Below are 16,425 nucleotides of genomic sequence, written 5' to 3'. Positions count from 1 at the left end.
AGCAAAAGTTGCCTCCGTAAAGAACACGGAGTTTGCTTACGAAGTTCAGTCTTTGCCTTGTTTACCATATGCTAAAAACAGGAGACCAGGGAGTACCATTTTACTGCATGACGGAATTTTCAGAGTTTAGAAAAGAAAAAAATAATCAAAGAGGCCAGCGCAAGGAGCAGCCAAAGGCTACGTTCGTTTTGTGTGGTTTTCCAAATCTGTGTGTTCTTTGATAATACAAGAGTTTATTTTTTTTTTTAATAACACCAAAAGCAGAAAAAGCAAAAAGAAATCTTGACTTAATCTGTTAAACACAGAATCACTAAATGGCCCAGCAATCCCCCAAGGGAATTGACAATAATTATTCAAACAAAAGATTGTGCACGAGTGTTCGTAGCTGCACTATTCACAATAGCCAAAAGGCGGAAACAGCTCAAACGTTCATCTGTTGGTAAACAGATAAACAAGGCTGGTATATCCACGCAATGGAATATTATTCAGCAAAAAGAGGGATGGGGTCCTGATGCATGCTACAACACAGATGAACCACGAAATCGTGTCTGGTGAAAGAAACAAGACGTAAAAAGCCATATATCAACGATTCCATTTATATTGAAACATCCAGAGTAGGTCAACCCACAGAGGTAGAGAGCAGACCAGTGGGTGTTGGGGACTGGGGCGGGGTGGGGGGGTCGGGGCAGCAGGGAACAGTGAGTGACCACTAAGGGGCACGGTTCCTTCGTGCCATGATGTTGAAACATATATGGTGATGACGGTGACACAGCACTGTGAATGTACCCAATGTCACTAATAAATCTTATGTCACTAGTAAATCTTATGTGTATTTTTTATTTTTATTTTTTTCAGGTTTATTTACTTTTGAGAGAGAGAGCGTGCAAGCAGGGGAGGGGTGGGGGGGTGGGGGGGGGGACACAGGATCCCAGGCGGGCTCTGGGCTGACAGCAAACAGCCCGATGAGGGGCTCGGACTCACGAACCCCAAGATCACGGCCTGAGCCGAAGTCGGGCCTTCAAGCGACTGAGCCACCCAGGCGCCCCAAAACACATCGTTCTTTACAGAAGAGAAATCCTGACTGCTTTGGATCGAGCCTGTCTTGCTTTGCATATCTCCCGCCAGTTTTTTTTGCAAAGGTGAAAGCCTTTTGCCTCCACACCAAGGAGATCACCTGTGGCGGGAACGCCAGTTGCCCGCGGACAAGCGTTGCAGGTGGTCCGTAAGGAACACTGGTGCTGCACATGCTCTGTGCCAGGGTGACTCACTGTAGGCACCAACAACCCTGTCCTTATCAGATCTTCCAACGAGAAGGCGAGCGCTTGGAAACACTCTAGAAAAAGCCTCCCTCTCTAGACAGCAACCAGCAAGCCTGGGGCTCACTAAAGACCCAAGACCCTCGATGGAAGAAAACAAGAAGCAAAGAAACTTGTCTCATAAAAAGGCCAAAGGACCCTCTACCGAAAACCCTCCAGGCACTTGATGGTTTGGGGCTTTTATCTAGCAGAGATGCCCAGCCCACCCCCCACCCGCCCCCAGCGCCACTGGAACCCTGCTTCTGTGTCCCGGGGCTTGAGGTTGGGTTGGGGATCTTGGGTCACTTCCCAAACCTAGAATTGGGGAAAATCAGCCCAATTTGCTGCTACCCATAGGGCCCCGCCCATAACAGACAATGGGGCCCCAAAGGAAAGCAATTTTTTTTTTTCCTACTTAACGTTATTTATCTATAAGTCTGAGCTGGCACAGACTCTCTCCAAGCCTGAGAGAGAGGGAAAGAGAGAGAAAGGAGAGAGGGGAAGAATGGGGAGCAGGAGGAGAGGGGCGGGGGATACAATTTTGAAACTCTCCGCTTTGAAAGGGAATGTTCTATCCCGGACAGGTGCCTGGAGAGACCACACGGTGCGCCTGGCTTCCCAGCCCCACAGGACCTGAGGTCCTTGGGACCCCCCTGGGGCACTTCAGACGCCGAGTCACAAAGAACAGAGTTTGACTCTGACAACGGGTCTGGTGACACGGTGGGAAATAACTGGTCAATGAATTTCGTCAAGGAGGAGGGAACAAAAGAAAAACTCGTCCGACCAGTTACCAGACAAGCCACCTTTCCATAATTGCGTATTTAACTCTACCCCACCTTCTGCCAACGGGACTGGGCCCGGATTTACTTCTCCAGGCGAAAAGGTGGTTAATCGGAATCCCTCAAGCTCCCTCCAGGAAGCCAGGCACTCGTGCAAACTTCAGTCTGGGTCTACTACTGTCCCCAGGGTGCCCGGTGACCACGCGGTCAACCGGTCTGCCTTCCCCTCAGGGCATCCTCGAGCCTTCCAAAACACGTGCTGCCTATCCAGCTTACAACCTTAACAGTGAGGTCCTTCCGCTTTTTGTCCGACTCAGCAAGGGCTCCGGGGTCCCAGCAACACGCCTGGCTCGGGCCATCCGGAATGCAGCCCCGAGGTAACCTACACGACCGCTGCCTCGTGCCCCGGGGAAAACATCCGACATCCAGTACCTGTGCTGGTCCGAGCCTCTGCCCAGCACGAGGCAGCCTGGCCCAGAACAGGCACCTGTCTGTGGCTTTTTTGCCCTTGACGTTCTGCCCACCCGGAACACCCTTCCTTCTTACCCTCTTTCTAAGCATCATTCACCAGCTGAATCAAACCGCTCCAACCTGGAACCGCCTTCCACAAATGCCAGTGGCAACCTGTCATCAACGCTGGGGACGGGAGGCATCACTCGCTCTTTCCTGCCACACACTATCCAACCGGCTCCAAAACCAGACGTTCATCTCAAAAATTCCAAGCATCCCCGGGGATAAGGAAATCACCACGACCGTGGAATTTTTTTTCAGTTTGGTGCGGCTCTCCCAGACCTTTTTAAAAGATCGTCGCCAAAACAGAAAGGCGTATGAGTGAAAACTTCAAATGGCCCGTCATGCTACGCGACGTGTCGTCTTTTGTTATTATTGTTATTCGATCCCCGTGAGCACAGGTTAGATCTCCCCATTTTCTGCAGGGACTACAGTGACACAGCCACAAAGGAATTTAATTTATCAATATTCTGCGGCGATGTTATCTAGAGAACATTGTGATTTCCAGGTGCTCTGGCTCCAGACATGTGCAGAACCACCGATCAGATGACTCACTTGGAGAGGAATGGGAAGGGGGGGGCACCTACCTGCCTTGTGACATCCTCTGCCACTGGGCTGCCTTGAAAGGTTAATCCACTCCTGCCCTTTGACTCCCCAGCCAAACCAAGAGCTCCTGGTGCGAAGGGATGGCACCCCATACTTCATAGCCCCCTCCCCTCAGTGCCAACAAGGGGTAGGGGGACTGTGTCAGCCTGATGCTAGGATGTTCCCAATTTCCGATGAAAACAGCCTCTACCCCCCAACGCTCCCCTCATCTTTATAAGGTGCAGAGCCAAAAACAGAGGTTGGCACATCTTTTTTTTTTTTTTTTTCCTGTAAAGAGAGATACAGTCTCTGTTGCAACTACTCATAGCACTAAAACGGCCACAGGCGTTATGTAAATGAATAAATGAGCCAGCGCGGCCGGGTTCCAATGAAACTTTATTTAGGGATGCTGAAATGTTAATTTCATATCATTTTCACCTCTTATAAAATATTATCCTTTAGATTTACACACACACACACACACACACACGCACACACACACAATCTTTTTTAACATACAGAAAGCATTCTTAGCTCACAGCCCACACAAAAATCACTGATGGGTTGGATTTGGCCCACGGGTCAGTTTGCTGACCTCTGGTCAAGCGCACTGGACAAGACTGAGGTCAAACCACTTCCCAGAAAGGTCTCCTCCTAGAGTAAGTTTCTTAATTAGTACTCTAGCCTCAGTGTCCCCTTCTATAAAATGGGAGTAGCGTCCTCTCATAGGCTGGCTGTGGTGAGGATTCCGTGAGGTAGCTTGTCAAATGCTCAGCGCTTAGTAAGTGCTCAATAAACGTTAGCTAGGAATGAGTGGTCAAAGGCCATTGCGTATCTACATGACAGGTGCTGGGGACATACCAATAAATTCCACAGTCCCTATCTTCAAGAGATCTTCGCCTGGGGCACCTGGATCGCTCGGTCAGTCAAGCAAGCTTCTGACTCTTGATTTAGGCTCAGGTCATGATCTCAGGACTGTGAGATCGAGCCCTGCACCCTCCTCTGCTCTGGGCGTGAAGCCTGTGTAAGAGTCTCTCCTTGATCTACCCCCACCCATATTGCACACACATGAGAGAGAGAGAGAGAGAGAGAGAGAGAGAGAGCGAGCTTAGCCTGACAGAGGAGGCGGCTAATGCAAGGTGGCACAAAAAAGCTATATGGAAAGGCAGCCAGGATGTTGGCAGGGGCAAATTCTAGGGGGTGTCCCCCCCTCCCCTCCATTTCTTTCTTTTCAATACTTCACCAACTTTCCGCGTTGAGCTCAGGAAAGCACAAAGGTTAATACCTCAAATTCTGAGCCAGAACACCCAGGGTTCCAGGGGGGATCCCGGCTCCACTGCTCACTAGCCGTGTGATCCGGGGCAAGTGGCTTAACCTGTACGGGGCCTCCACGGCCTCACCTGTGAGAAGGAATTGCGGGGAGGATTCGACACGGTGTCAGAAGCGACGTGCATCGAACAGCTCCCAGCACAAAAGAAGCATTTGCCACCAAGAAGATTCTGATTATTGAAATGTCGAAGGCAGAAGTAAGTATTTAATATTTGATCTAAACAGAGGCCCCCCCCCCCCCCCCGTGCTCAGAGACTCTGGAACAAGGATGTATGTCCAAACCCGGGGAGGAGAACCCTGCCTCCTTTCCGCCCTCCTGCTTCTACTCTCTGGCGGATCCCGTATGTGGCACCGTGGCCAGTTTCCTGGCACCCTGCACGCCACGGCCTCGCCCACCCCTCTGACTGGCAGGGAGCAGCTGGGGTGGCCTCCCAGGGGGAAAAAAAAATGTCACTGGGTTTGGCTCCAGCAGCTGGTCAAGCAAGCTCTGTGGCTTCTGATGCCCCCCAAAGCCCAGAGCTGGGGGTCTCCAGAGCACTGGAGGCACTGGGTGAGCAAAGTGGTCTTCCCTCTGGGGCCAGGGGTCCAACACCCACCCCTCATCCACAGGTCATGCAGTGGGCTCCCCTCCGCCCGCCCCAAGCCCCAAATCAGAATTAGAGCCAAACTCGGCAGGTATGCACCCAGCGGCTGGTCTGCCCAGAAGGGGAGTAGACCCATGGCACTCACAGGAAGCTTCCAGAACACACAGAGTGCCAGGCGCTGGGCTAAATGCACCCTCCCCAACCCCCGCACCGTCTCACCTACCCCTAAACCACAGTTCTGACAAGCAGGTCCCACAACTGTCCCCATCTTTCAGATCGGAAGACAGAGGCTTGATCCGGCTCAAGACCAGTGAACAGGACCCCAAGTAATTCTTGTAAGCACCTGGAAAAGGGTCAGCGAGGCCGACCTTTGGGGTCCTGATACACACCGATTTGGGGGAGAGGAGATACACTCCGACCTGACGGCAAGTTTGGGGCTCCGACTGGTGCCTCTACCCACAGAGATCCTTCTGTGACTCTCCCGGCCGAGCTGCCTCATCACATACTCAAGGTCAGTATTTGCCACCAGAAGGTTCTCTCCAAGCAGGTGGGGCTGGTCCCTCCCGTGGCCCCTGGGACCCCAATGCCTGGCCAGGGTAGGCTCTCAATGAATGCGATCCATGACCCAGCTTGCATACACTCCATCTTCTCTGTCCATCTGAGGCCTCTTGCATTTGGCCTCTCCTTTGACCCCAAATCCGTGAGCAGGGTGATGGAGAGGTGGCATCTCAAGCCACACACACCACAGTGATTTTTTTTTTTCCCCTTTTAATTACCTTAACCTTCCTTTAACCTTCCTTTGCTTTCTCTGCTTAAAGCATCGTTCTTTGGGGAATGGGTATAAGAAGGGACACTGTAGAGAATGCATACAAACTGGGTCCTTCCGTGAGTTCGAGCCCCGCGTCGGGCTCTGGGCTGACGGCTCAGAGCCTGGAGCCTGTTTCCGACTCTGTGTCTCCCTCTCTCTCTGCCCCTCCCCCGTTCATGCTCTGTCTCTCTCTGTCCCAAAAATAAATAAACGTTGAAAAAAAAAATTTCGGGGCGCCTGGGTGGCGCAGTCAGTTAAGCGTCCGACTTCAGCCAGGTCACGATCTCGCAGTCCGTGAGTTCGAGCCCTGCGTCGGGCTCTGGGCTGATGGCTCAGAGCCTGGAGCCTGTTTCCGATTCTGTGTCTCCCTCTCTCTCTGCCCCTCCCCCGTTCATGCTCTGTCTCTCTCTGTCCCAAAAATAAATAAAAAACGTTGGAAAAAAAAAATTAAAAAAAAAAAAAAAAAAAAAGAACTGGGTCCAGAGAACAACCCACCCTTTCGTCCCAAATGCTGACCAGACCCCAGAAGCTTCCAGATCCTGATAATCACATAAGAAAAAGACAATGGTTCTGGAGGCCCCGGGAAGTATTTGAGAGGGTTCTAGAGAGCTGAAAGAGTTGTTGGGTAGTATTCACAGGCCTGTGTCCATCACCGAAGAGAGGCGAGCACCCCTAAAGGTTCATTTCGGTCTGTTCTGTGTTCAAGTCTCACACGACTTCAGATAAGCCTTCCAGAGCCACGGCAACAAGGTAACATAAGCACCCAAAAAGCCAGAGAGGCTCACCATCGTTCACAGCAGCCTTATTAGATGAATGGATACGTAAATGTGGTCCGTCCACACAATGGAATATAACCCACCAGCCTTAAAAAGGAAGTTCTGACACCCACCACCACATGGCGAACCTTGAAGACGTTACGCTCCGTGGAATAAACCAATGACAAAAGTCCAAACACTGTCTGATTCCACCTCTATGAGGTCTCTAGAGGAGTCCCAAGCATAGAGACAGAGAGTAGACAGTGGCCGCCAGGGATGGTGGGGGTTGGGGGGGGGGGGCAGTCAGTGTTCCACGGGGACGGAGTTTCAGTCGAGGAAGATGGGAAAGTTCTAGAGACGAATGGTGGGGGTGTTGTTGCACAACAGTGTGAGGGTGACTGATGCCACTGAACTGGGTACTTAAAAATATTTACGATGGCAGGCGCCTGGCTGGCTGACGTGGTGCAGCATGCAACTCTTGGTCTCAGGGTTGTGAGTTTGAGCCCCACGTCCGGCACAGAGCTTATTCTTCAAAATGATAACAAACAAATAAAAATATCAAATCTTTAAAAAGAAATTTAAGATGGTGAATTTTATCTTATGTGTATTTTACCACAATAAAAGAAACTGAGGAAGGGAGAAAAAGGCCAGAGTGGAGTTGTACTCAGCAGACGGGGGCACCCGTTCAAAGAGCAATCATTTCGGGGCACCTGGGTGGTTCCGTCAGTTAAAGCTCTCGATTTTGGCTCAGGTCACGATCTCACGGTTCTTGGGATCAAGCCCTGCCTTGAGCTCCATGCTGACCGCACAGAGCCTGCTTGGGATTCTCTCCCCCCCCCCCCCCCCTCTCTCTCTCTCTCTCTCTCTGCCCCTTTCCCCCCTCAGGCTCTCTTTCTCGCTCAAAATAAATAAACATTTAAACACTAAGTAAACAGGGGCACCTGGGTGGCTCAGTCAGTTAAGCATCCGACTTCGTCTCAAGTCACAATCTCGAGGTTCGTGGGCTCAAGCCCCGTGTCAGGCTCTATGCTGACAGCTCAGAGCCTGGAGCCTGCTTCGGATTCTGTGTCTCTGTCTCTCTCTCCCTCTCTGCCCCTTCCCTGCTCACGCACCGTCTCTCTCTCTCAAATATAAATAAACATTAAAATAAATCGGGGCGCCTGGGTGGCGCAGTCGGTTAAGCGTCCGACTTCAGCCAGGTCACGATCTCGCGGTCCGTGAGTTCGAGCCCCGCGTCGGGCTCTGGGCTGATGGCTCAGAGCCTGGAGCCTGTTTCCGATTCTGTGTCTCCCTCTCTCTCTGCCCCTCCCCCGTTCATGCTCTGTCTCTCTCTGTCCCAAAAATAAATAAAAAATGTTGAAGAAAAAAAAAATGTTTTTAATAAAAAAAAATAAAATAAAATAAATAAACAAACAAACAAAAACAATCATTTCAACACCTGTTACCAGGACAGGACAATGCCTTGCCTAGGGGACCTCAGCACCAATTACACACCAGGAGCAGCGAACATCAATGCCAGATGCCGGGAATCAGGTATTGTCAGTCACAGCAGCAGGTGCACAGCCACCCCCTCCCCCACGGTAGAACCCCCAGCGTTAGAAAAACAAGCCTGTTCTCAAAAACAAAAGATGAGGGAAGAAAACAACTGCTCGCATCAGGGACATTTCTGCAGATAATACCACCCTGGATATTTTGAGTAAAATGTGTACAGAAATAAATCCACAGAGGAATGTCTTAAATAATATCTCAAGACCCGAGAGCCCGGAGCATTTCAAAAAGGCACCTAAATTTGGAGACCTCGGCATTGGAATAACGAAAGCATGTTCCATTTCTCCAGTGCCCCACCTACAAGTGGCTCTAAACAGAGGGGACGGTCCCCCCGCCCCCACAAAAAAAAATACCACATGCCTTTTTTGTGTCTCAGACTTGGCACAAACCCCAGCTGTCTTATGAGCTGTGTGGCCTTAGGTAAGTTAAGTAACCCCTCTGGTCTCTAAAATGAGGATAACAGTGCTCCCCTTGTAGCCAGATGCTCTCGGGACACAGATCCGCAATAGCCTCTTCTCCCCTCGCCATCACGAATACCAGCTGCCCCCCAATCCATCTAGACTGTCGTTCCCACAGCTTACTCCCCCCCACCTGCTCCCCACCCCCACCTCAGCAGCTTCCCTGTTCTACAGAATCCCAAACCCACAGGTGGTCATTCTACTTGGGCTGAGATTTCGCCCCAACTTTGTCATTCAGCTCCGTTCTCTCTGTCCCTGACCGGCCAACGTCCCCAAGATTGCTCCACAATATAATAATCATCCTACCCACGCCCATCCTCAAACAAGGCTCTCTTTGCCTTCACTGCCCAACCTCTCAGAAGAGGTGTGGCCTCTGCTCTCACCTTCTGTTATGCTCCCCACGGCTCCCATGGATTCTACTCAGGACTCACCCAAGTAGCCTTTGGGCTCAGGCAAGAAGACCCTCCCTTCCCCCGTGCCCTATCTTTTATGATACGACCCACCCGTAAACCATCCACTCCCTTTCTCCCACCTCGATCTCACGTTCGCGAATTCTTCCCAGGGAATTTCACAAAGTACGAAAGAGTCAAAACAATAAAAAAAGTAACGGGTGTGTGTTTGGAACTTGCCTTCCTGGTTATCAAAACATTATAAAACCACAATGATTAGAATGGTAGCGGCCCCAACACAAGGAAATGGTTTACCGATAGCCAGAAACAGACCCCAAATCAATGACAAAGAAACAGACCCCAAATCAATGACAAAGGAGTAAATTTCATCAATAAAAGGCATTGAGACCCCAACAAGTTATTTGTGGAGAAAGGAACATCCCTTTGAATCATGCGCACAGATTCCAAATGTCCAGGATGAGCTTTTTTTATTGATAATTAAAATTAAAATAGGAAATTTGGGAGAAAAAAAACCACATTCATTTTACGGGTGGAAAAGGACTTTCTAAACATAGGGTAACAGGACAGGCATGCAAACATCCAACTCTGGACTCCACAAACATTTTAAATATATATATTTTTAAGGTTTATTCAGTTTTCAGAGACAGAGAGAGACAAAGCTGTGAGCGGGGAAGGGGCGGAGAGAGAGGGAGACACAGAATCCGAAGCAGGCTCCAGGCTCTGAGCCATCAGCACAGAGCCCAACGCGGGGCTCAAACTCACAAACCGTGAGATCGTGACCTGAGCCGAAGTCGGACCTCAACCGACTGAGCCACCCGGGCGCCCCCGGACTCCACAAACATTTTAAGCTTCTCTGGCAGCCGACATCCAGAGCATCTTGACCACCGAACAAAAGCGTCTGAAGACACAGTTGGCAAAGGGTTAACAGCCTTCGTGTTGAAAACCGCAAGGAGACTAGTATTTCAAAAACCACTAAAGTACTAAAAGATAAACGGACAAAGGATATGAACAGGAAGAGAAAACCCAAATGATAAATAAACATGTTTCAGAAGGTTCAACCCCCGATAGCAATCAAAGAAATGCAAATAGAAACAATGACAACACATCGGCTCCTCCCTCCGGTAAATTATGAAAGATTTTTCAAACAACATGCAGAGCTGGCCAAGGTGCTCCCTCTCAGCCAATGCTAGGAGGAGCGCCCATCAGTACAACATTTCCGGAAAGCCATTTGGCAATCAGTATCAAGAACCTTTGGCCCAGAAATTTCACTTCTGGAAAAGCAAAGCCTAGAGAAACAAAATGCTCAATAAAGCTTTGACCCGAAAATACTCATCCTTCTCTTTAGAATAACCGGAAATGATCTAAATGCCCAGAGACAGGGAAAGGTAGGTAAATAAAATAAACACACAACAGAACCACGAGAAGGAAGTACTCCACTAAATGTGGGATAAGGATTGTTGTTTCGCTTCCTTCCTTTACCCATTTCTTTTGCCAAATGTCTACGCTGAGCAATCTTGCTTCTTTCGTCACTCAAGAAATAAACCTTCTTTTTCTACAGCAAAGTCCATACTTGCCCACCTCTACCCCCCCTCAAGCAAGAGGAACATTCGACGGTCTGGCACAGCAACTGGCAAACGCCGGCCCACAGCTTGGCTTGTAAATAAAGTTTTATCGAAACACAGCCGTGCCCATTTCTTTCTGGGTTGCCCGTGGCTGCCTTCCCGCTACGATGGCAGTGCTGAGTAGCTGTAACGGGAGGCCACGCAGCCTGCAAAGCCGGAAGTATTTAATACCAGAGCCTCTGCAGAAAAAAGGGGCCACCCCCTCGTCCGGCAAACGCCTCCAGCTGCTAACAAACACGGCGAAGAAACGGCTGAGAGCCCCACGTCCCCAGCATACCTTTCTGGCAATGGCCGTGTGTCCAACAACGCTCCACAAACTGCCCGTTGATGACAGTGGCAGGGCAGTTGGTCTTGCCCTTTGCAGTGCCTGGACAAATGTCCCCACACTCCTCGTTGTCGTCTTTGTTCAACACAATGTAATTATCCTCCACCGAATCCAGGATGCGCGACCAGTCGATGGTGGCCAGGTAGCACAGCTCATTATTCTTCTCGATGCGGACGGAGCCCCGGGTAATGTTCATCAAGCTGTAGAGGCCAAGCTCCTTCAAGTGCACCATCTCGAAGACGACCAGCGCGTAGTTGAAGAAGAGGCGCGAGCCCCGGATGACCGTGAGGTTGGGGAAGAGGTCCTTCAGGCTCTCCAGCCCGTACACCCGGAAGAGCAGCAGGTAATCAGTGATCATGACGAGTTTGGGGAAACTGAGGTCTCGGAAGTCCTCGGGCCTCGTTTTGAACATGAGCAGTATCTGCAAATGACCTTCAATGACCGAGCAGTTGGCCAGTTCGTGCAGCCTCGTCAGGTTGTTCCGGATATCCATGCCAGGGCAGACTAGAGGCGAAAACAAGCACAAGGCAAGACAGGTGAGCACGCACGTCGAGGATGGGTGATAAGAGTCAGCGGCAGACGGGGCGCCGGGCTGGCTCAGAGCCCACGTCGGGCTCTGTGCTGCCGGCTGGGAGCCCGGAGCCTGCTTCGGACTCTGTGCCTCCCTCTCTCTCTCTGCCCCTTCCCCAGCTCACATTCTGTCTCTCTCTCTCTCTCTCTCTCTCTCTCTCTCTCTCTCTCTCAAAAAGAAATAAACATTAAAAAAAAAATTTTGTTTTAAATCAGCAGCAGGGCCAGCTTCACAGGTGTGCATCTTGAGTCGTGGGACTCACCCGGAAGGGCCCTGCCCTTGGCTTAATGCTCTTCTATCCATGTTTAAACCCTCGGTCGTTTTCAAGAAAGGGGCCCCATGTTTTCATTCTGTGCTGGGCTCCCCCACCGATTCCATAGCGAGCCCCTGATTCATGGTTTTCTCCATAGTGTCCGTGCCCAAGTGATCACCTCCAAAAGGCAAAGAAAAAAACTCCTTTCGCAGTCCTTGTTAGAAGCCTTTAAAAACCATCACATCGAACAAGATGCGACGGAGACGCTGGGATTACACGGGATTGAGTAATACGGCAGGTGCGGAAGGGAAAGGGCAGCCGGCCCGGGTGAGTCAACACTGGCAATCTTCAGGAGACAGATTTGCGAGGATAAAGGTGCCCACGCCAAAACGGGGCAAGGAGGGCTGAATTTGTTTTGACAATTCTCCTACCTCGAGGACTCTCCTTCCCAGGCAGACATCCACAAAACAGCCTCATTACCTCTACCTGGGTGTGGCAAGGGCTGGATGTGATCTCCCCTGCACAAACACCCTGCATGCCCATTTCCTGAAGGTGGTCCTTCCCAGGCCCCAGCACCCTTCCTGGCTCCCCGTGACCCTGCACTCCTCCCTCCCAGCGCGCAGGGCTCCTCCCCATCACTGCCCCCCACCCCCTGTAACATGACCTAGGAGAAGCAGCGAGTGAAGTAATCCAAGCCCTCAAGCGGTGCCCAGCACACAGTAGGTGCTCAGTTAATGCCAGCTATTTTGTGGTTGCTGATTTCTCCCACAAACGTATCACCATCACCTCTAGGCTCTGTGCCTTCGCGTCCCTAGACCAGGCGCGGGCAACCATATTCTATCAATGCTCAGACAGTGAGTATGTTCGGCTTTGTGGTCAGAGGGTCCGTGCAGAAGCTGTTCTACCGTGCCACCGCAGGCCAAATGTGAATGAGTGGACGTGGCCGTGTTCCAATAAAACTTTATTTACAAGAACAGGTGGTAGCCTGGAGTTCTGTCCCGGGGCTGCAGTTTGGTGACCCTTGCCCTAGTCCACGGCTGTCCAACAGAACTTTCTGCACTGATACACATGTTCTAAATCTGTGCTGTCCACCGTGGAAGGCAGCCGCCATTTGTGGCTTCACCTGTGGCTAACGAGACTGAGAAACTGAATATTTAATTTTACTCTAGTTCATTTAAATGGAAATAGACACATGTGGCTAGCGGCTACTGTCCTGGACGGGGGAGCCCTGGCCCTGTCGGCTACCAAAGCCCTTTCGACCTTAGCTCCCTGTTTCGAAATCTAGTCCATCATCCTTCAAGATCCAGCTCAAACGCCACCTCCTCCAGGCACCCTTCTCTGATTTCCTTTCCTCCGTATACCTCTTTAAAGTTTCTTTCCCCTTCTCCTTGTGCCCCTTATACCCAAGTTAACAGTCATCATAATCGAACTCTTTAGACAGCTTCTCCTTGCCAAAACACACACACGCACATGCACACATACACACACACACACACACACACACACACACACACACTCCCCTTCCCTCAGCACCAGGAATATGCTTAGTACACAATCTCTACTTACTGTATTCCAGGACACTAAACTTTCCCCCCAATATCTCTGAGGCAAAACAGATGATTCTAAAGAATACTAGAACATTCTCTTAAAAATCCACCCTGAAAACAAATCGCAAAAGAAGCGCACATTGGGGGGGGGGGGGGAACCAGCAAAGCAAACAATTGAGGAAATAAAGCTACAATGTTCCTCAGCCACGTTCTGTGCGGATTAGGCTAAGGCAAGGGAAAACACAAAAAACACGCTGACCCACTCACTGGGAAGTTGGGAGGCTGCCTGGGGAGAACGAGGGTCCGGGTTCCAGCCCTGCACACTCGCTCGCGGCATCCAAGCCCCGCCCAAGACTCCCAGCTGTGGTCACATCCGAAGCCTCTGTGCCTCCCACAAGCCCCATCCCCACCTGACCAGTGGCAGGCAGGCAGGCAGGCGCACCAGATCTGGCAAATAAAAATGCAGGATGCCCAGTTAAATCTAAATGTCAGATAAGCACTGAGTATTCATATTTAGCCAGGTGCCCTGTCTTTTATCTGGCAACATCCACTTCACTCCCACTAGGATGGCTAAAATCAAAAGGATGGACAATTACAAGTGTTGGCAAGGATGCAGAGAACCTGGAACCGTCGTACATCACGGGTGGGAACACACAATGACGCAACTACCGTGGAAAATGGTCTGGCGATTTTTCAAACCATTAAGCCATGAGTTACCACACGGCCCAGCAGTTCCACTCCCAGGTAGATAACCAAGAGAAATGAAAACACCACCACAGGCACACCTGGGAGATGCTGCGGGCTCGGTTCCAGACCACCGCAATAAAGCAAGTACCTCGATAAAATGCATCGAATGAGGGCACCGGGGTGGCTCAGTTGGTTAAGCATCCGACTCTTGATTTGGGCTCAGATCATGATCTCACGGTTCATGGGATGGAGCCCCGCATTGGGTTCTATGCTGATAACACGGAACCTGCTTGGGATTCTCTGTCTCCCTCTCTCTGCCCCTCCCCTGCTTGTGCTCTCTCTCAAAATAAATAAACTTAAAAATTTTTTCATCAAACGAATTTCTTGGTTTCCCACTGCATGTCAAAGTTATATCCACACTACGCTATAGTGTATTAAGTGTGCACGAGCATGATAACTAAAAAAAAGTACAACCCTTAATTAAAAATACTTCATTACTAAAAAAAGAGAAAAAAATGCTAATGATCACCCATGCAGCCTGAAAACGCAAGGCAGGGTGAGAGAAGTCAGGCACCACAGACGACATGTAGTACGACTCCGTTTACATGAAATATCCAGAATGGGCAAATTTATAGATAGAGACAGAAAGCAGTTTCGTGGTTCCAAGGGGCTGGGGAAGAGGCACTGAGAAGCGACAGCTACTCAGGCTGCAGTTTCTCTTTGGAGTGATGAAAAATGTTCTAAAATTGACTGTAGCCGAGCGCCTGGGTGGCTCAGTCGGTTAAGCGTCCGACTTCAGCTCACGTCATGATCTCAGGGTCCGTGGGTTCAAGCCCCACATCAGGCTCTGTGCCGACAGCCTGGAGCCTGGAACCTGCTTTGGATTCTGTGTCTCCCTCTCGCTGCCCCTCCCCTGCTCGCACTCTGTCTCTGTCTCTCTTTCAAAAATGAAAACATTTCTTAAAGTTAAAAATAAATTAAATAAAATTGATTGTCGTGATGGCTGCATAACCCTGCGGATGTAATTTACTGAATTGTAAACTTTAAAGAGGTGAATTGTATGGCATTGGATTATAGCTCAATAAAGTTGTTATAAAAAATTTAATGACCACGGGCACCTGTGTGGCTCAGTCGGTTAAGCATCCAACTTCGGCTCAGGTCATGATCTTGAGGTTCTTGGGTTCAAGCCCCACATCAGGCTCTGTGCTTATAGCTCAGAGCGTGGAGCCTGCTTCGGATTCTGTGTCTCCCTCTCTCTCTGCCCCTCCCCTGCCTATGCTCTCTCTCTCAAAATAAATAAACATTAAAAAAAAAATCTTTAAAAATTTGATGACCATAGGGGGGCGCCTGGATGGCTCAGTCAGTTGAGCATCAGGCTCTTGATTTCGGCCCAGGTCATTCATTATCTCATGGTGTGTGAGATCGAGCCCTGCTTCGGGCTCTGCAGTGACAGCACAGAGCCTGCTTGGGATTCTCTCTTTCCCTCTTCCCTCTCTCTTTCTGCCCCTCCCCCATCCATGTGTTGTCTCGAGAGCTCTCTCTCTCTCTCAAAATAAATATTTAAAAAAATAAAAAATTAGACAACTGTAACAGTAGGGAACAATAAAGAATTGCTTTTTAAAAACCTCCAATGAATCTAACTCAATTCATTAAGGCTGTGTGTGTGCCTATTAGCCTCAACAATAGAGCAATTTACTGTTGGGACAGAAAATATCCCGAGGATGTTAGAAATGGTGCCAGAAATAAACGCAGGGCCTTCTGCTGGCTCTTAATACCTCTGGATGGAAACCGAAAAATGCTTCAAGTTTTCAGTAAGTGGTACCTGACGAATCCCCACTCCGTACACTGGTAGAGAAGAACAATGGGGGGCAGAGGAAGTGGGGGGGGGGGGTCCAGCAACAGCTAATACAATTATCCCGTTATCCACGGTTTCAGTTACCCGCAGTCAACTGCGGTCAGAAAATATTAAATGGAAAATTCCTGAAATAAACAATCATAAGTTTTGGATTGCCCACCGTTCTGAGTAGCGTGATGAAATCTCCCACCATCCTGCCTCGCCCAGTAGGTGAATCATCCCTTCATCCAAGCTGCGTGCACAACACGCCTGTTAGTGACATAACGTAGCTATGTGCGTACAGAAAATAAACATAGCATATATAGGACTCAGTGCTATTACGGTTTCATGCATCCACTGGGGGTCTTGGAACATATCCCCTGCGGATAGCGGTGCGGGGGGTGGGGGGGGAGGAAGAACCATCTCCGTTCTTTCAAAAACATGCCTAAGGAAGCAGGTGCATGTGACTTAAATAAGGAAACAGTGAAATAGTTTTCATGCAGTGACAGCCTAGAGAAAGGTTGT

General features: G+C 49.9%; 1 protein-coding gene across 5 annotated transcripts in view; it reads right to left on the bottom strand.

The window, feature by feature from the left end:
* INSR (insulin receptor) overlaps positions 1-16,425 on the bottom strand; it is a 143,601-nt gene that overhangs the window by 112,972 nt on the left and 14,204 nt on the right. For all 5 annotated transcript variants that reach the window (XM_023244792.2, XM_023244793.2, XM_045053097.1 and 2 more), the window contains exon 2: positions 10,961-11,512. In XM_023244792.2, the coding sequence (XP_023100560.2) occupies positions 10,961-11,512 (552 nt within the window). The remainder of the gene's footprint in view (positions 1-10,960; positions 11,513-16,425) is intronic.

This window comes from Felis catus, chromosome A2 (genome assembly GCF_018350175.1).
Source record: "Felis catus isolate Fca126 chromosome A2, F.catus_Fca126_mat1.0, whole genome shotgun sequence".
Taxonomy (NCBI): Eukaryota; Metazoa; Chordata; class Mammalia; order Carnivora; family Felidae; genus Felis; species Felis catus.
This window is presented reverse-complemented; position numbering and strand designations above follow the sequence as displayed.